The sequence below is a fragment of the Haliotis cracherodii genome, unplaced genomic scaffold, assembly GCF_022045235.1.
Source record: "Haliotis cracherodii isolate W230 unplaced genomic scaffold, xgHalCrac1.p SCAF_7, whole genome shotgun sequence".
NCBI lineage: Eukaryota > Metazoa > Mollusca > Gastropoda > Lepetellida > Haliotidae > Haliotis > Haliotis cracherodii.
This window is the reverse complement of record NW_027266330.1, coordinates 25,220,665-25,241,285: the sequence shown is the minus strand read 5'-3', so window position 1 is coordinate 25,241,285 and position 20,621 is coordinate 25,220,665. Positions and strand designations below refer to the sequence as shown.

The window sequence follows — 20,621 nt, the reverse complement described above, 5'->3', positions numbered from 1 at the left end:
GTTGTTGACAGTCCGAGTACTTGACACGTGACATGTAAATCACACTGCGCAGTAGCCGAGAAAACCGCCTTGGAGTCGGAACTGAGGTGCAAACTCCACACACAGACAATCCTCAATGAACTGCGTGAGAGACGATCAAGTGGTGTACCCGAGTTTTGCGATAAAACACGGAACCCCATGGGCGTCGTGGAAAACCCGGTGAGCGCCGAGGAAGAGTCTCTTTCAGGAACGCTGGCGCTAGGGTAGGGTAGAACAGCGTTGGTGGCGATGTCGACGAAGTAAACTCTTTGTAAGTGGATGTCGTCGTCGAATCTGATACAGACGCTGTTCACATGACGCTCTGTTTCGATGGAAACCCGCAGGTCATCTCTCCGGAATCATAGCGCTTTAAACGACGGGATTATGGATAACGTCTCAGTGGGCAAGTTGAATCAGACCAACTGTCTATTGGTTGAAAAGATTCCACCCAGGAACGAAGTAGAACGATAGTCACGATCCCGAAGACCGACGGGAGAGTAGCGACAGGAGCGGCGACAGTTGTTTCACCATGCTTCTCCGTGTGACGAGTTATGAGACGGCAGCAAGAGAAGAGGGCAGTGGCGCCGGGGAGGCGATTGCCGATGGTGCCCCTTAAGCCGCAGTAGAAGATCGGATAGTCGGCTCGTTGATCTGAGCTTGATAAAGCTTGTTGATCTGGGCGCCGGAGGTCATCTTAGGCGCCGGATATATCATAGGCGCTTCTTCCGTAACTCTTGAGGCGCCGGAGTAGTCAGAGGCGCCAGAGACATTAGAGGCGTCGAAGATCATGAGATCAAAGACCTTAGAGGCGCCGGGAACGCCGAAGACATCAGAGGATGCGGAGGCGCCGGAGCGCGGAGACATCAGAGGCGCCGGGAATGCACGAGGCGCCGAGACATCAGAGGCGCCGGGACATCAGAGGCGCCGAGACATCGGAGGCGCCGGGAGCGCACGAGGCGCCGAGACATCAGAGGCGCCGGGAGCGCACGAGGCGCCGAGACATCGGAGGCGCCGGGAGCGCCGGGAGCGCACGAGGCGCCGAGACATCGGAGGCGCCGGGAGCGCACGAGGCGCCGAGACATCAGAGGCGCCGGAGGCGCCGGGAGCGCACGAGGCGCCGAGACATGAGGCGCCGGGAGCGCACGAGGCGCCGAGACATCAGAGGCGCCGGAGGCGCCGGGAGCGCCGGGAGCGCCGAGACATCGGAGGCGCCGGGAGCGCACGAGGCGCCGAGACATCAGAGGCGCCGGGAGCGCACGAGGCGCCGGAGGCGCCGGGAGCGCCGGGACATCGGAGGCGCCGGAGGCGCCGGGAGCGCCGGGAGCGCCGGGACATCGGAGGCGCCGGGAGCGCCGGGAGCGCCGGGAGCGCCGGGAGCGCCGGGAGCGCCGGGAGCGCCGGGACATCAGAGGCGCCGGAGGCGCCGGGGGCGCCGGAGACATCAGCGTTGATGTGGTGGTGTTGGAGACCGTGAACGGTCGTATGTCGTGCCAGGGGAGGCAGACTCTACGTTGGGAGCGCTGGAGCCGCCGGTGGAGTAGGAGACCGTGAACGGTCGTATGTCGTGCCATGGGAGGCAGACTCTACGTTGGGAGCCGCCGTTGGTGCTGGGAGCACCGTCAACGTAGGTGGGGGTCGACGAGCACGTTGAGCGAGGTGTGTCCTGGATACTCGCATGAGCTGAAGGATCACAGCGACGAATGACTGCAACATCGGCACTGCCTTGTGAAAGTACAGGGCGTCGTACAATCACGGCAGAAAGGGGCGGCCCCGACCAGATTTGTTCCCGCGGCAACAAGTGCAGCGAGGCAGAAAATCTGGAATTTAAGCAAAACATAACTATGTGGCAAAGCCACAAAGTGCGGGAAGCATAATGTGATTCAGAAACTTTGTATTTCAATGAAGTTTATGAGATCAAACAATGACGCTAAAAGGTAGCGAAAAAGCATAGCTTTAAGCAAACACATAACCATGTGGCCAATCACAAAGTATGGGAAGCATAATGTGATTCAGAAACTTTGTATTTCAATGAAGTTTATGAGATCAAACAATGACGCTAAAAGGTAGCGAAAAAGCATAGCTTTAAGCAAACACATAACCATGTGCAAACACGTAACCATGTGGCAAAACCACAGAGTACGGGAGACATAATGTAACTCAAAAACTTCGTATTATATTGAAGTTTATGAGAAGAAACAATTACGCTGAGAGGTAGCGAAAAGGCAAGGCTTTAAGCACACCAAAACAACATACATAAATGTAATGTATTACCCAAGCCAAAGGGAGAATTCAAAACGCAGAACACGACATTACGTGGCCACGTGGTGAATGGCCAAAATGGCGGGAAAGAAAACAAAATGGCGGGAACAACATTGCGCCCGTAAATTACTGTGACGTGAGCCACAGACGAGCGATAAACGTTACAATTTACGAATGGGAAGACCCTAAGGTCACGGCCCATAACAGGTAACAATGTAGCAGCATATAATGAATGTAGAAACACGCAAAATATAAAAAACAAATAATAAGCTTTAATTTCCACAAGGGATACACAGTACGTCCGTCCGTGGAGGTGACAAAGCAGTTATGTGTTTTTGTGTGACGTCATGACTTCCGGGTCACGTGCCGACTGTGAGAGGGCGCTGCCTCCTGAGCTGGTTGGGACAACTTTCTTCAGCAGCTGGATCTCACACAGTTCGTCACTCTGTCAAAGACAACAGTAAATGCAATACGGAGTAATGCAGGATAAGTTAAAAAATTGCAATGATTCGGTTGATAGGTTTGGATTATTGAAATTAAACTATCAATGATTGTAATGGGAATAAATCTAAGAAAGTTTGTGTGTACATGTATTTGCATATCTTACCAATAGAGCGTTTGGATGTTGGAGAAAATAATAGTAATCAATTCACTTATTTTAGAAACTCTTGCGGTAAAAGAACTACATCTCTCATACATTATACGAATACACATACCTGTTTGAAATCGCCACACTCGACCTCGAGGCCTGTAGGGCAAAATGCGGGCATCAAGAACAATGTTCTCATACGCTGATAGATCCCACTTCCAGACATCATTCAGTGATATTGTTGATGCGTGCACTGATCTGGAAATGAAAAACCTCGTCTTGACATGGAATCAAACATGAGATACAGGCTACTGGGAAAACTAACTATAGAACCAGATAGATCATAATGGTCGAGACGTTCTATTGAACCTACCTCAATCTGTCCCTCTCTTCCCTTGACCGACAGACCAGCAGAGTGTCACCCAGTCTGCTCAGTCTCCTTGCCACCTCCAGCATCAGGACGGTGGCTTCACGTTTAGAATGAAGCCTCACCTCAACGTTGTTACTGTTTATGTTTTCCAACAAAAGGATGCAGTGTTCTTTGGTAAGAAATCCTAACTGACTCTCGTTTGAATCTACTTTTGTCTCAGCTAATGATGCCCAGAATGCCATAAGTAGTTGGTCATACTTGAATGAATTCATCAACAAGGAAGTTTTTGAAACGAACGCTGACGATATTACGGCAATATTTTGTAACTTTGCAAAGAACACATTAGGATCTTTCATATCATTCGTGCAAACAACTCCATGTATAACGTTAATGCTTTCATTGGTAAACCGACGTAATTTTGCAGTCACTTCTCTGGCCACTGAGGTGTTGTAACTTCGTACCACATCAGTTTCCTTGTCACAGGTTATCACTGTCAGTACAACCAGGGGCTGGTGGGGAATGGCTAGAAACATGTCACATCTTACTTGAGTTGGTCTTTCTAACACTGGAAAGTCTAGTGTTATTGCCAAGGATTCTGTCAAATGCACAAAACACGTTGTGTGATCACAGGTGTCCAGGTCTGCACCAGTGACAAGGTTGCAACGATACAGGGATTCATCAGTTTCCAGTAGTGAAAGTAGCATGTCTTTGATGTCTACTATGTGGCCCGGCAGGTTGGTTGGAGCGATGTTGACGCCGCCTGTGGATATCAAGATAGGTTAATTCACTTCTTGAAGTCAGTGTAAACAGCGAAACAAAAAATATTCTGCTTGCCACGATTTATCACATTAGGGGATAGACTTAGATCATCATCAAGTATAAACACAATTTAGAGCCATAGCTCACAAGGGAATAAGCTATCAACGAAAGTTTAAACGTAGCATGACCATGGCTGTTGCGTCAGAAACACTCGACCGTTTTCAGTGACTCATTGATTTTCCTTCGATATGACACAGCACGACCTCAATAGTGGCGGTTTAGTGATGGTGTGGGATGGCATCACTCACAGCTACACAACAGTATGCCCCAAGTCTTGATTATAGAATTATACTACTCAAAGTTTGCTAAGGATCAAGTTTTGAAGATATCAAAATATCCTCCAACAAATACAGATTAAAATATCGCGGTACACAATGATTGGGAACACCTATAGGGCCTCAATTTCATCATGAAACGGACAGTCATGATGTCATTGGCACTTTTTGCACGAGGTGCTAAAAAAACTGTTTGGAGGTACAGTGAGATAATCGCTGTACATCATTATCAGAGAGCAAAACCAACATCATTTGCTACTAAGGATTACAACAACTAATGCAATTATGTGTCCTCAACGCCAAAGACGTTGTTTAACGCATAGTCATGCTTGAAACTAGGTCACCACAACGTCTTGTTGCAGATGTCTTTGGGTGTTAGCCAAAGTGTGATCAGCAGGTCATAGAATCGATACCAGACATTTGTATCAGCTTCTCAGCGACATTCAGGTCGACTACATACCATCACACAGCTGGAAAATAGGTTTCTCCCTTTTGTAGCAAGACGTCATCACTTTGTGACTGCAACCACACTCAGAAATAACCAGCGGAACGTCAGTGGCATTATAGTTTTTCCTAAGACAGTACGCAATCGTCTCCGAGAGGCTGCTATTACTGAAGACAATTTTCACATGGCACCATCCAAATACTTATTGGGAACAGAGATTGCTTCACGTGGATTACATGCGCGATTCTGAGAGGTGTTCTTTTTGGGCAATGAATTTGTTTTCCTGATTGTTAGATTTGGTGAGATACTCTCATTTTGACTGGTGATCTGTATGTTGGCATTGTGCAGGACAAGATAACAGACTTTTGTTCATTGACCATGTCTTCTCGCAATATAGTCGTTGGCTGCTTCAACAGATGCACATAATTTACCTTTTAAGGTGGTGAACCTTTGCAAATGTTGAGTGATATATTCCTGCTATTTTAATTAATCATATCAACTGCATTTACCTAACATGTTTACCCAAAGAAAAGAAACAGTGTACCTTTGCTCATGTAGTGACGCTTAATGTCAGTGATATGTTCTCTTGTCTGCTGTAACTGCGGGCGCAGAAAGTCTTTGCTGTTGAAATAATTGAAACCATCCTCCTTCCCGTTTGATGTATTAATCTGAAAATACTGTCACATGTAACAATCAGCAGTTCTAAAACATACAGAAAGTCAGTGATAACTGACATTTCAAGTAAATATAAAACAGTGGCCACAAGCACATATGCTTTACCTGTATCTGTATCTTTGCTACTGATACAAACATTCTGATCAACAGGTCATTTTAGTTTTCAGGTGTATATTGAGTGATCCTGCGGTACATTTGTCCAAATTAGTATATACAAATACAAATTGATAGACATGTATTTAGTTTGGACTTACTGTTTGTACATGTGTATCACGTGACCTGTTTGGAGTACCTGAAAATCAACATTCAGTTATAAGTCAAGTCTGATGTATTAAGTACCTGATAAATGCCGTCTTTGAATTAAAATTTAGGGATTACCGATAATAACCTTTAAGTATTGTATGTTTGAATATGATGCATTGTCAGCAAAGTTCTCATATACATGTAAATGAACGTATTAGCCATGACCCTTAAACAACACACAATATACATAACTTTACGGTACATCAATACCTTTCAGGAACAGCCATTGTCGACCACAAGGTTCGAACAGATAACTTCGAGTTTCATGCACCACATTCTCAAACTTGGACATGTTCAGATCTTCCACATCAAATGTTGAGATTGTGGACGAGTGAACTGACCTGCAAAGGGAACATATTTCCAAATAATAATAATGTTTCATTTGAACCAGTAACTGTGAGAAAGTTATCATCCCATTGCTCCTTTTCTCTACCATATTCTCGGACACACGTCAGACACGTCAGAGATGGGAGTACTTGAGAATATATCTGACATTGACTTGTCTTATTTGAAGGTCAGTCTCACCTATTGTAACAGACACGTCAGAGATGGGAGTACTTGAGAATATATCTGACATTGACTTGTCTTATTTGAAGGTCAGTCTCACCTATTGTAACAGACACGTCAGAGATGGGAGTACTTGAGAATATATCTGACATTGACTTGTCTTATTTGAAGGTCAGTCTCACCTATTGTAACAGACACGTCAGAGATGGGAGTACTTGAGAATATATCTGACATTGACTTGTCTTATTTGAAGGTCAGTCTTACCTATTGTAACAGACAAGTATATGATATAGGCAGGCAACAAGGGAACGGTTTCGTTTAAGGTTAAAGTCACTGGTTGCATATCGAAAAGCATGACGTCAACCTGAAAATCCTTCATTCTTGTGAGAATACAAACCATTTTGGTTTTAGAATGACATATCAAAACCAAAAATTGACCATATGAACGAAGATATAAACTGTCAATGCAAGAGAATAACCAGTATAGATTATCCACCGAAACAGATTCTATTGATCGTAAAGGGCAAACTAGCGGATGAAAACTATATGAATGGATCACTGAAAATCAGTGATGACACCAGGCAGCACCAGCGGCACCACCAGCGGCAGCACCGACAGCACCAGCCACTCACACGATGTTGAGTACATGTATTGTGTCATATCTAATATTGAGTACGTGTATTGTGTCGTATCTAATCTTGAGTACATGTATTGTGTCTTATCGAATGGCGAGTACCTGTATTGTGTCTTATCGAATGGCGAGTGCCTGTATTGTGTCATATCTAATCTTGATAATATGTATTGTGTCGTGTCGAATGTTAAGTGCCTGTAATGTTGAGTACCTGTATGTTGTCGTATCTAATGTTGAGTACCTGTATTGTGTCGTATCGAAGATTGAGTACCTGTATTGTGTCATATCTAATGTTGAGTACCTGTATTGTGTCGTATCTAATGTTGAGTACATGTATTGTGTCGTATCTAATGTTGAGTACCTGTATTGTGTCATATCTAATGTTGAGTGCCTGTATTGTGTCATTTTTGTTGTTGAGTACATGTATTGTGTCGTATCTAATCTTGAGTACCTGTATTGTGTCGTATCTAATGTTGAGTACATGTATTGTGTCGTATCTAATACTGAGTAAGTGTATTGTGTCGTATATAATGTTGAGTACCTGTATTGTGTCGTATCTAATGTTGAGTACATGTATTGTGTCATTTTTTATGTTGAGTACATGTATTGTGTCGTATCTAATGTCGAGTACCTGTATTGTGTCGTATCTAATGTTGAGTACATGTACTGTGTCGTATCTAATACTGAGTAAGTGTATTGTGTCGTATCTTATGTTGAGTACATGTATTGTGTCGTATCTTATGTTGAGTACATGTATTGTGTCGTATCTTATGTTGAGTACATGTATTGTATCCAGATTAAATGAAAGATTTGGCAGTATTTTAATGAGATATTTAGCAATATTCCAGCTATATCACGGTTGGGGATCACACATTGGGATATGGGCTTCAGACATTGTACTCATGTGTCTGTTATGGAAGAAATCATGCTAATAAAGTTTTGTCCAATTCAAAACTTAAATACTCAAGCTATCGCGTCCAAGATCTTTGAATGATGTACGTTGACCCTAAGAACTATCAACCCCAGTCACTATTACTAACTAGCCCATATTCAGAGCAACCACGCTCTGCTACCAATGGTTCGCAGTGGAAGACTAAATTCAGATTAACTAAACATGAACAAACATTGCAATCAACTAAACGTGAAATGCCCTTGTAATCAACTAAACGTGAAATCCCCTTGTAATGTAATGAACAATGAAAATGTGATAAGATAAAATGAAACGGATTTGAAACTTAAAATGAAGTTGCCGTTTGATTAGCGTATGTTAGCAATGTAATTGGGTAACTCTCTCAACTATTTCTATTCTATTCTATTCTATGCTGGTCGTAAAGTGAGACTATGCTTGTCGTAAGAGCCGACTAACGTAATCTGGTGGTTAGATTCGCTGACTTGGTTGATGCATGTCAAGGTGTCCCAATTGTGTCGGACCCGTGAAGATCCGGGGTAGAACAGGTCTTCAGCAAATCATGCTTGCCTTAAAAGGCGACTATGCTTGTCGTAAGAGCAGACTAACGTAATTGGGTGGTCAGACTCGCTGACTTGGTTGGTCATCGTATCTCAATTGCATGGATCAATGCTCATATTAATCACTGGATTAACAGACCGCCGTCATATAGCTGGAATATTGCTGAGTGCGGCGTTAAACAACAAACCAACCAACCAAGTAAACTACGTTTATAATGAACACGCTTATAACGAACTGATGGATATAACAAAATGTGTTTTGATCCCGTTCATTTGCTGAATATATGCCTATAACGAACTACGGTTATAACGAACTAAAATAAGTGGTCCCTTTGAGTCTATCATAATTGTAGTATACTGTATTGTCCTTAGTTTCATTCAATGATAATTAGATGAAAAAAATCGACATATTCTTTGATAATTAATGGTTAGTACTACAGATGTGAATAATGGTCGCCTGCTATTTAAGAATATCATCTCACTATTGTCCAGAAGAGCAACACAAAGTTTGTTTTTGGTAGTCATATAATTAAGGCCACAATATCATACTACCTGAGTCTGTCCCTCTCTTCCAGTGAGTTGCATATCAGGAGAGTTTCCCCCAGTCTGCTCAGCCTCCTGGCCACCTCCAGCATCAGAGTTGTGGTTCCACTGCCGGGCTCCCATCTTGCCTGAACATATCTACTGTCAATGTTCTCCACAAGATATACACACTGATCTGTGGGGAGAAAGTTGATACAACTGTCATCTACTTCTCCTATCTCTGTCAGGATTGACTTTGTCTCAGCAACAGCTGCCCAGAAGGCCATCATCACGTGTTCATATTTTGATGGCGTCATCAATAGAGAAGTCTTCGGAACAAAGGATGCAGCTAATGCTGCAATTCTCTGTAACTTTATGAAGCATGTATCTGTGTCTGTCAGGTCACTCAAACTCAAGACTCCATGAATGACGTTGATGCTCTCATTGGTAAACCTGTGTAGTTTTGAAGTCACTTCTCTAGCCACACTAGTGTTATAATTTCTTATCTCCTCGGTTTCACTGCCATCGTCAATCACAGTCAGCACCATGAGGGGTTGATGGGGCATTGCTATGAAGATGTCACATCTCGTATTTCCTTGCGTCCTTGACACAGGGAAATCTAACAATGTTGCTAATGATTCTGATAAATACAAAAGGCATGTGGTGTCTCTTTCACTCGTATATTCACCAGTAACAACGTCTTCATGGTACAGAACCCCGTCCGTCTTCAGCAGTGAAATGAAGGCATCTCTGACATCACACAGGTGCGCGGGTATCCTTGATGGAACTACATTTAGTGTACCTGTAATATTAGTGTTATTTGTATTTTACTGGGACATTAGAAAGTACAACAACTGACAATTGTTTATAATCAAAATACAAGGTCATTCGTCAATTTGTCATGACATCTCAAAATCAGCATTAGAATGTAAACATTTTACCGTTTACCTTTCTTCACAAAATGACTTTTAATCGCTGTAATGCTCTCTTTGATTGGTGTCAAACGAGGACGCCGAAAATCCTTGCTGTTTAAGCCCAATTCTCGCCCTGGTATGTTCTGCATTATTACCTGAAACATTGACATTGAAATCCGTGAGACATGAGACCCCAATAACATCATCGGGCCATATCAACAAACAGAAATTATTTTTATCCAAATGTTAAAAATCTATTGTATTCATAATCATGTCTTTTGTACCACTAGACTATCACCATACTTTAGATAGTATCATAAATTACTTTTAATATTTATGTGTGTGTTCCTCTATACATAAGTTTCGAATTTCAACTGTAACCATATTTCACTAAGATTAATTGAACATGTAGCACATTTAACATTTAGCGCATATACCTCAACCTCAACCTCATATATTTCAACCATTCGATTCCATAATTATCATTTAACATGTTTCTGATGGAAACATTCTTTTCCTCCCTGACATCATCACATCGTCTTTTATTGTCTGGTATAATGTGCAAGGGAGAACAGAAACCTATGTTTTCAAGTAAGCTGTGTGTGTCACTGCGTCGCTATTTGTTGTACCTGAACTTGGTCTTTTAAGAAGAACATGTCGGTAAGGGTACCAAAAGATATGGAGACGGTTACTGGTGTGAATGTACATCTAAGCAATAGCAATAGAAATATATTGTTCAACCATAACAGTATCCGTAAATACTAGTATAGTCTTGTAGTGTAATGGAACTGACAAATATGGTGAAAATAACAAATGATGTATAAACTTAGTAAACTTACTGAATTCTTTGTGATATCTTTGTTTACCTCACTACGCTGTTCACAGTGACGGCATGGAACCACTCTTCAACAGAGTATGCTGTGACTGCGTCCCCTTCCACTCTGTAAGCCAGCGGTCCCTGGGTGTCATAGAACACTATGCCACTGACAGGCTGGACGTGTATTTCGATTACAAAACCTCCAGGCACCTTCGCAGCAGTACCCTGCATATCACTGTCTCTTGGAATGAAAAAGACATCCACCAGGCCATTTTGTATTTTATGTCCATCATAGTCACAGATTAAAACACCCTTTGAAACCCCCTCCTTTATTTTAGCTTCTACAGTCTGTTGACTACAGATAGCAACTTGCTGAATGTCCATAAACCTTGACTTATAAAGACTTCCATTGAAAGAACGGTCTTTCTCTGCTATGCCAAGGAAGTAGGTGCCACCATCTGTGTTCTTTGTAAATGCACTAACGTATTCAAGAAGTTTGTGGTCATCAAACATGTAACCAACGATGTTCTCATCTGTTTCCTTCCCTTTGAAGTAACCTTTGAATTGAACTGATCTACTCTCGTGCAGTCTCGTTAAATCCTGCAATGTATGTCCAGAAGGATGCACTGATTTAAGCTGAGTTCTGTTTTTCAGGAATGTTATCAAAGTTTGATCAGATGGACTGATGATTCGTTCATCAAGAGCTATTTTGGTTTTAGAGTCAGATGTTGTGAGATAAACACCCCCTTCAACATACAGTACAAGGAAATCTTTATACTGATGTGTATCCTTTAATGTATCCTTATCAACACACACAGACAGTTTCTTTTCTTCTTTTGACTTAATGTTCTTCAACCTTTCAATTTCCTTCGATGTCTCAACTACTATTTGTCTCTGCTGCAGTATTTCATCAAGCTCCTCATCTAGTGTCTCCTTAGCATGCTTAGCCTTCAATTTCAACTTATCCAGCCGTTCCTGTTGACTTTGATGTTCCTTGGTTTTCTTCTCCAGCTTCCCAGATATCTCTTCAAGTACTCCCTGTTGCTTCTTCTGCAGTTTGTCTAGATCTATTGCATAATCACTCAAGAACCGTTTCGTGTAGACATCAGTGAACAGGCTTCCATCTTGAATTAAAGTCTGAAGTTTTTCATCAGCAAATTCATCAAAGGCCCCTGTAAAGGTGTCTTCTTTTTCTCGTCCAACAAAGTGAATCAGTAGATGACCAGAATTAGAATTGCGGAGTGCGGTGACATTTTTCAACAATTCCTTGGTTTTGATAGCCCGCTTTTCCTTCTTCCTTTTATTTTGTTCCTTGTTTTCCTTTGCTAGTCCGTGTATATAATTGACATGTATGGCCATGCACAAAACATTGGACTGTGTGGAAATGTTTCTGAAGGTCTCAAGTGCTTCCTGTACTCTTGGAATATTTAGACTGAAATGTTAAAGAGATTTTCTATATCCGTAACACTTGGTTGAAGAGCAAGATGTGAGAAGAATCTAACTGATGTAAAAAAGATTGACTCTTTATCCATATCTCCTCATAATAGTATATTCTAACAAGAGTCATCAGAAAGATGACATATCCCCCCGGCAGCTGTCTGTAAAGTTACCACTAGTAAATGTGCAATTCTGTATGGAATGAGTCAACACTTAAATGATCTTTAAGAAGCATACATTGTTTACCCATTGAATGGTTTTCGAATTCTGGATCGGAAATGAACCCGTTCCCCAAGGGAGTCTAGGTCCAACTTCTTTCCATAAAAATTGTAACAAATAAAAATTTGTAAAAAAATAAATATCAAAAGGCACCACTTCAGTATGTGCCTGATAGATTTGCCAAGTTTCGATCAAATACACTGAAAGGTTTTCAAATTCTGCCCCGGAAACGAACCCCATCCCCCAATTGAGTCTATGTCCAACTTCATTCAATAAAAATTAAAAAAAATAAAAATCAGAAAAATCCCAAAATATCAAAAGGCACCACTTCAGTGTGTGCCTGATAGATTTGCCAAGTTTCGATCAAATACACTGAATGGTTTTCAAATTCTGCCCCGGAAACGAACCCCATCCCCAATGAAAGTCTATGTCCAACTTCATTCCATAAAAATTTAAAAAAATAAAAATTAGAAAAATCCCAAAATATCAAAAGGCACCACTTCAGTATGTGCCTGAAAGATTTGCCAAGTTTCAATCAAATACACTGAATGGTTTTCGAATTCTGCCCCGGAAACGAACCCCATTCCCAACTGTGTCTATGTCCAACTTCATTCCATAAAAATGTAAAAAAATAAAAATTTGAAAAATTCCAAAATATCAAAAGGCACCACTTCAGTATGTGCCTGATAGATTTGCCAAGTTTCAATCAAATACACTGAATGGTTTTCAAATTCTGCCCCGGAAAAGGAAATGATTACGGACGGACAGACGGACGGACAGACAGACTGGCTGATCGCTATATCCCCCCCCCCCCCCCCCCCCATTATATGCCGGGGGGATAATAAGAAGGATATGTTATGTAACTTATGAATAGTTACAGGCTTTTTCATCCATCTGTATGAGATAACTAAACCCTTGTGCACAGGCCCCTGAAGCAGGATAGTGATATTACTGAAACACTGGACCCATATATACTCCTCACAAAAAGTTAAGCAAGTATATGTGCACTCATGCAGAAGAAGTAGGAGTTTCGACATCGAATTTGGCATTTGGAGAAGCTGATCCGAAGTCCGGTGTTGGCAGTGTGTGATCGACAACCCTTGTTTTGCCTCGCTGCGCTCTTTTACCTTGTGGAAGTTGTGGAAGTTGGAAATGTAGGTACATTAAGTACATTTAAGAACCCCAGTCCACTTGAGGTTCCTCTGTTGCTCACTATCAAGTGCCATAATAAGATCACCCTCATGCACTAGACATTTCTAACAGTGCTCCCTTAATGCCCCACTGTGCAGTTTTTAGTTTGCAAACATGAAGTAAGGGCTATACACCAGTCCCAGAACCTGCTTAGATGAAAATAATATCCACTGGCTCTTTTGGAATGTAACATTATGGTTCTGAAATCATCTGCAAAGAATGTGATAGTGTTCGACAATACTGAATTATCTCCCCTGTTTAGTACAATGCATTGTATCTTTCATTCCCCTATAAACCCATAAATTATTGGAGAGAAACACTATTTTAAGCTGGCATTGCATGACACTGTTAATTGTGAATAAAAAGAATTACATTTATGTCAGGATAAGCTGTACATTTTCAAAATTATAAGGAATTTTAACTTTGTTTCATTGAAACTGGCAAATAACTGAAATTAGCAAGTTTAGCCACCTTGAAACATTAAACAGTAAGGATGTTTGATGTCCTGTGAGTATTTTAAAGTTTTAACTAAATAAATCAATAGAGTTAAGTGTAATTTCCTTCTATGTTGTGGTTTCAAAGAGCTTTCTTCTACTTGCGGGTCCATTTCCATTTCTCGGCTTTAATAGGCGGTATGGTTCACTGGTCAGTGTTTGAGATTGCTGGCAACAATGCACCCTTTTACTTCCTATTTGCTGGTAAAGTTCATTATCCAGCCTTACATATATGATGACTTTAAAGCTGCTTAATGTGTCCCTTGCTTATTGTTGGCCTGAATTCCATGCTCTCTGTCCAATTTTGAGATTTTTTTCTGATTCCTTTCCATGTGTACTTATGTCACCAGCCTATATCATAGGTGATTATACTATTGATTTTTGAAGTATATGAAAGCACAAACATTTGTGATAGCCCCTCCATAGATGATTTACCAAATGCTGACAGCCATTTGAGTGTTTAATTATTTAAACAATGGATGGTGTAAGTTCAAGCAATCTCAAACAATATCAATCGCATCATGTCATGAGTGTCAAAACCATATTCCATGAATGTAGCAGACTCTGCTATGTTCTGATGATGTCAGCAAAGTAAGGCAAACAACAGACCACTACTCAATTTGAAATATGTATTGTAACTGGTTTTGAGGTTTAAAGATTTGTTCAATTTTTTAAGTCGAAAAATACTTTAGGGTGATATGATCTATGAAGCCTCAATCATTTATTGAATTGACCCTTGACCCCCTTCTTTTATGAAATATGAATTAACTCCCATGGTCAGTGCATGAAGGTAGAAACTTCTTTATTAATACAGAAATACCTTTTGTAAAACATTGATGAAGTGTACATCCTTAAACTCTCACTACTCTTTCTGTGCATCAGAACTATGTATTCTGGTGCCATATAGACATGCTGGATAGGAACAAGTAGTGAAGTTTAATCCAATTTCCATTTTTTTTCTGAGAAGCTACATGTATATACAATACATAAATCACAGATTTGACAAGTGCAAATATATTCTGATTTGTCTACAGGTTCTACTACACCAAATCAGAACCAGTTTGGACAGTGCGGTTTTCGTAGGGAGCCTTCAGTGCAGATCGAGTGCTGCTCTAAGGCCAAACTGTGCACACACGTACAGGTAATAGCTGTTGAATGCTTAGTTATTTAAAAAAAAATCATAACGTTAAGTCTATGGGAAAACATTTGGTTGTTTGTAACCTCCAGTACACAACTCACGCTCTCAGGACCTTCTGCTCTCCGGGCAGACGCGCTACCACTAGACCACGGAGGTGGTCTTTTAGCAGGGAAGTGTCATAATCATTGAAGTAGTATAACAAGGGTATTTTGGAAAAAGGGGTTTTTAGTATTTACTTAAAATGTAGTTTACTAAATTAAGCTTTTGGGTAAAAATATGGATGCATATGAGAGAAGTGACCGTACAGGGTGAGGGCATAACCCCCAGGGCAAATGATTATGGATTTTGCTTTCATTAGTCTGAGGAGATTAGTAGAATACGGTCCTGCAATAAAGATGTCAGAAGAGAGACAGATGGATAGAACGGGATTGTTAGATTAGTGGTGATCAAGTATTTCTGAATACTACTGCTTCATTGGAATGTCTAAATAACAGGATTATATAAGTTGTTAGAAAATGTACTTTTACCCTAGTTGATACCTTTCCGACACTTTAGGCGGACTCTATCAAAAATAAGGAGAGCATTGAAATGTCACAGTTTTGGAAATTTAAGTGATCTCAGACATACTAGTGTCCTCTTGTATAAATGTTGATGTTATACTGTATTCAAGATGTTACTTTTACTACATGTTTTATGTTTTTGTGCTGACCTATATGCATTTATTTATAATATATATGAATGAACCTACCTATATATATGAACCTACCATATGAGAAAAACATATGTTGAATTTCATGAGAGAAAATCTATCTGTTATATGATACCAGGATGTTGTATATGGTGCATTGTATTGCACCTCAGGAGTTGATAGATTGCATGTGCGATCACTGCCCAATGAGACATTTGACAATATTCTATATAGGTGCAAGTCCATAGACCTTACGATAAGTTAATGTTGAAAAAACAACTATCGTGATTGTTGAGTCAGGTGAGATGTTGTTTGTTTACTGAGTATATATGCTGAAGCTAAATTTCAACATTTACTTGAGAAATTATAAGAACAAACTGTTGTAATCTTCAGTTAAAGAGGACTTCATGAAGTGTACTGCATGAATTTAAAGTTATTTCCTATTTGATTTATAAATGACTGAATTTTGGACAATTAACTCTTTTGGACATCAGAGTCAAAGTTTACACATGTAGGAATGAGCAACCTCATTCTATAAGAAGATGGAGAGAATCATTTCTAATTAAACTTAAATGATTATGGATTTTGCTTTCATTAGTCTGAGGAGATTAGTAGAATACGGTCCTGCAATAAAGATGTCAGAAGAGAGACAGATGGATAGAACGGGATTGTTAGATTAGTGGTGATCAAGTACTGCTTCATTGGAATGTCTAAATAACAGGATTGGGTATCTTTTTGGTGCCTTCCAGTCTGGCAGAGGTAGTTGAGGGTATTTGATTTGATAAGATGAGTATGTCCAAGTTGACCAATGACTTAAAGAGGTAATCAAATTGGTTAGTACGAAAAGCTTGATGGTAAAACTAATTACTATGGAAATTGGGGAATGACCATTATGACTCATTTCTCATGATGTCAAACGTGATTTTGGAGGGAGGAGCTAAAATTATCAACGATAGTATTTTGTTAGTTGTCCGAGAGTGGTGCGGGGAGTTGGGAGCATACAGCTGAACAGAACGGTTCACTGTGGTTTTGGGATCCCGAGTCAGAAAAGAAGTAGAGTTAACGTTCATCAGAAAAACCATCAGGCTCTTCAACCATCATCTAGGTATGTGTTGTATCTATATCAGGCAACAACAAGAATATATCTGAGGACCATGTGTGTGTATTTATGATTAGCTCTATCATAAATAAAAAGGACTGGAGCAAACCATCTGACTTGTGATTTTGAAAGAGAGCTACATCATCCCTAGAACCAAGGAGTAGTTGATAAGTAGAAGTGACCATAGGTAGAAGGGTAAAGTACCCGGAACCTAAGGTTACAATAGTTTTTCACTTTTTATTTTATCGGTCCCTGCAGTTGTTAAATGGGAAATGAACCATGGTACATGGAATGGGTTTTCTTTTAAATGGGCATAGACTATGGCATATAGGTAGTGTGTTGATTTTTTTAACATTCGGGTCAATTTATCATAATATAACATCGTTTCTTTGTTATCCCCTATAACATACATACCATCAGAACAACAAGTGACAATTCTTCCTTGCCAATGAAATATTCTTCAAAACACTCCCTTATGATATGTGCGGAATCGTACCATAAATACTGGTTTGGTTTGGTTTGTTGTTTTACGCCACACTCAGCAATATTCCAGCTATATGATGGCGTATGATTCCGGGGTAGATTAGGTCTTCAGGAACCCATGCTTGTCGTAAAAGGCGGGAGGTCAGGCTCGCTGACTTGGTTGATGCATGTCATCCATCCGAATTGCATGGATCGATGCTCATGATATTAATCAATGGATTGTCTGGTCCAGACTCCATTATTTGCAGACCGCTGTCATTTAGCTGGAATGTTGCTGAATGCGGCGTTAAACAACAAACCAACCAACCAACCAACTTGGTTAAATACTTTGGAGAAATAATTGGATAGAAATATAGTAAGAAAATGTGATAATGTATTTGACTTTTTTGACATTTAAACAAAGCACCCCTTCCGATTGATCAATGTACACAAGACCTATTTATTCGTGTATAATACGCACTTGTGTGTAATATGCACCCTCAATTATGGGCAATTATATTCTGGAAAAATATATCTGTCGTATATCAACATTTCAGGCTGTCAGCATAAACCACGAAATTTATCTTTCAACTCTGTTTAAAATAATACTCTAATAAGAGCCCCTTATTTCTAATTTTGCGAGCGCCCTTGGCGCTTATTACGTCAAATACGGTAGTCCTGTAGTTTCAAATGAACAGATATTTATAATTCCATTTTTGTAAAGATTCAATCTTGCAAGATTCATACATTAAACGTAATTGTTTTCCTTAAAAGGTCACATGGAAGTGCAACTGAACAGAAACCCAAGACAGATGTAAAACAGAACAGAGACTTGTAATAAAACCGACAAACTCACTTGATACATTCCTCATGGTACGTCTTTTACTTTTTAATTTTTCATCTAAACAGATAAACAACCATTATTAATTATTTATTAATTATTGTTTCATACATTAGAAAATAGGGTTACACATTAAACGTCACTTGGAAGTGCAGCTGAACAGAAAGCCGAAAAAGATGTTGGTTGGTTGGTTGGTTTGTTGTTTAACGCCGGTCTGTAAATAATCGAGTCTGGACCAGACAATCCAGTGATTGACTTTATGAGCATCGATCCACGCAATTGGTTGGTTGGTTTGTTGTTTAACGCCGCACTGAGCAATATTCCAGCTATATGACGGCGGTCTGTAAATAATCGAGTCTGGACCAGACAATCCAGTGATTAATATCATGAGCATCGATCCACGCCATTTGGATCGATGACATGCATCAACCAAGTCAGCGAGCTTGACCACCCGATCCCGTTAGTCCCCTTTTATGGCAAGCATGGGTTGCTGAAGACCTATTCTACCCCGGAATCTTCACGGGTCTCCACGCAATTAGGATCGATGACATGCATCAACCAAGTCAGCGAGCCTGACCACCCGATCCCGTTAGTCGCCTCTTACTTGGTTGGTTGGTTGGTTTGTTGTTTAACGCCGCACTCAGCAATATTCCAACTATATAACAGCGGTCTGTAAATAATCAAGTCTCGACCAGACAATCCAGTGATTATTATCATGAGCATTGATCCACACAATTGGGATCGATGACATGCATCAACCAAGTCAGCGAGCCTGACCACCCGATCCCGTTAGTCGCCTCTTACTTGGTTGGTTGGTTGGTTTGTTGTTTAACGCCGCACTCAGCAATATTCCAACTATATAACAGCGGTCTGTAAATAATCAAGTCTCGACCAGACAATCCAGTGATTAATATCATGAGCATTGATCCACACAATTGGGATCGATGACATGCATCAACCAAGTCAGCGAGCTTGACCATCCGATCCTGTTAGTCGCCTCTTACTTGGTTGGTTTGTTGTTTAACGCCGCACTCAGCAATATTCCAGCTATATAACGGCGGTCTGTAAATAATCGAGTCTGGACCAGACAATCCAGTGATTAATATCATGAGCATCGATCCACACAATTGGGATCGATGACATGCATCAACCAAGTCGGCGAGCCTGACCACCCGATGCCGTTAGTCGCCTTTTATGACAAGCATAGTCACCCTTCACGGCAAGCATGGGTTGCTGAAGACCTATTCTATCCCGGATCGTCACGGGTCCGAAACAGGTGAGGTGAAATTGAGTTTAACGTCGCGTCCAAGATTATTGCACTTATATGGGTCATTCTCTAAAAAAGTAACATTTTGGCCTATGAAAAATCAACAAATCAGAATTCATTTTTAAAATGTTTTTGTGGAGCAGATAAACAACATAACAATTACTGAATACAAGTGTAAAGTATGCAGGCTTAATTTGTCATATTTTCCTTTTTGCAGAAAACTATTTTTGGCATCTCTGAACCAAATGTCTGTGCTGTTACTGTGCATAAAATCCAGTTTTTGTCGCCAAACATAAATCTAAAATGAATTAAATTTATGATATGGTTGTTGCATTTTGGCATAGTTCAAATATCAACAGCTTTAAAATTTCATTTATTGGCTTTACTAAATTATTAGACTGTAAATATATGCATACAATGGAATTATTTGCAGAAAGATGTACGATAAACTTGTCTACTGCTTACACTGAAATGGAACTACCATTATTCTATAAGGTAATAATAGTTATTACACTCATTTTATGAATTATATAATTTTTTGTCAGCAGAGTTAAACCAATTATAACTTTTGAGATGGCAGAAACCTGGTGACAGGAAAGACATTCACGGTAACAGGACAGACAACATGGTGACAAGAAAGACAAAATATTTTGTAATTGCCAAAACTATAATAACTATTTCTGTGTTCTGTGTTTCAGAAGTAAAGGTAGTCAAAAAAAGGGAAATTTCCTCAAATTGGTACCAGCTTTTGTCTTTAAGTTTGCGTGGCCAGAAGAAACAATTTGCATTCCCGAGCTTTCCCGCTTTATGCATATATTCCACAAAAACTTCACCTAGCTCTATATCTTCAACATAACCAGGATATGATATGTTATACACAATGACAACAAATTTCCCGGGGCATTCATTTGTATCAACTGGCTGGTGTATTTCCTTTTGTCTTTCCATCTTATCATCATCTGAACTTTGTACCATTTCCTTACTTGTCTTTTGGTGAATTTCATCATCATTCAGACTCGCCATTCTGTCAGCACACACCTCCACTTCTCTCTTTCCCCCACTCATACACTCCATTCTGTCAGCACACACCTCCACTTCTCTCTTTCCCCGACTCATACACTCCATTCTGTCAGTACACACCTCCACTTCTCTCTTTCCCCCACTCATACATTCC

At 40.5% G+C, this 20,621-nt stretch overlaps 1 protein-coding gene across 1 annotated transcript in view; it reads right to left on the bottom strand.

The window, feature by feature from the left end:
• Positions 1-10,715, bottom strand: part of LOC139448471 (uncharacterized) — a 48,330-nt gene extending 37,615 nt beyond the window's left edge. The window contains exons 1-8 of the mRNA XM_071230018.1: positions 10,634-10,715; positions 9,829-9,949; positions 8,911-9,682; positions 5,964-6,094; positions 5,705-5,742; positions 5,320-5,443; positions 3,240-3,996; positions 2,994-3,124 (exon numbers count right to left, since the gene is read on the bottom strand). Coding sequence (XP_071086119.1) covers positions 2,994-3,124; positions 3,240-3,996; positions 5,320-5,443; positions 5,705-5,742; positions 5,964-6,094; positions 8,911-9,682; positions 9,829-9,943 — 2,068 coding nt within the window. The 5' untranslated portion in view covers positions 9,944-9,949; positions 10,634-10,715. The remainder of the gene's footprint in view (positions 1-2,993; positions 3,125-3,239; positions 3,997-5,319; positions 5,444-5,704; positions 5,743-5,963; positions 6,095-8,910; positions 9,683-9,828; positions 9,950-10,633) is intronic.
• Between the last annotated feature and the right edge of the window lie 9,906 nt (positions 10,716-20,621).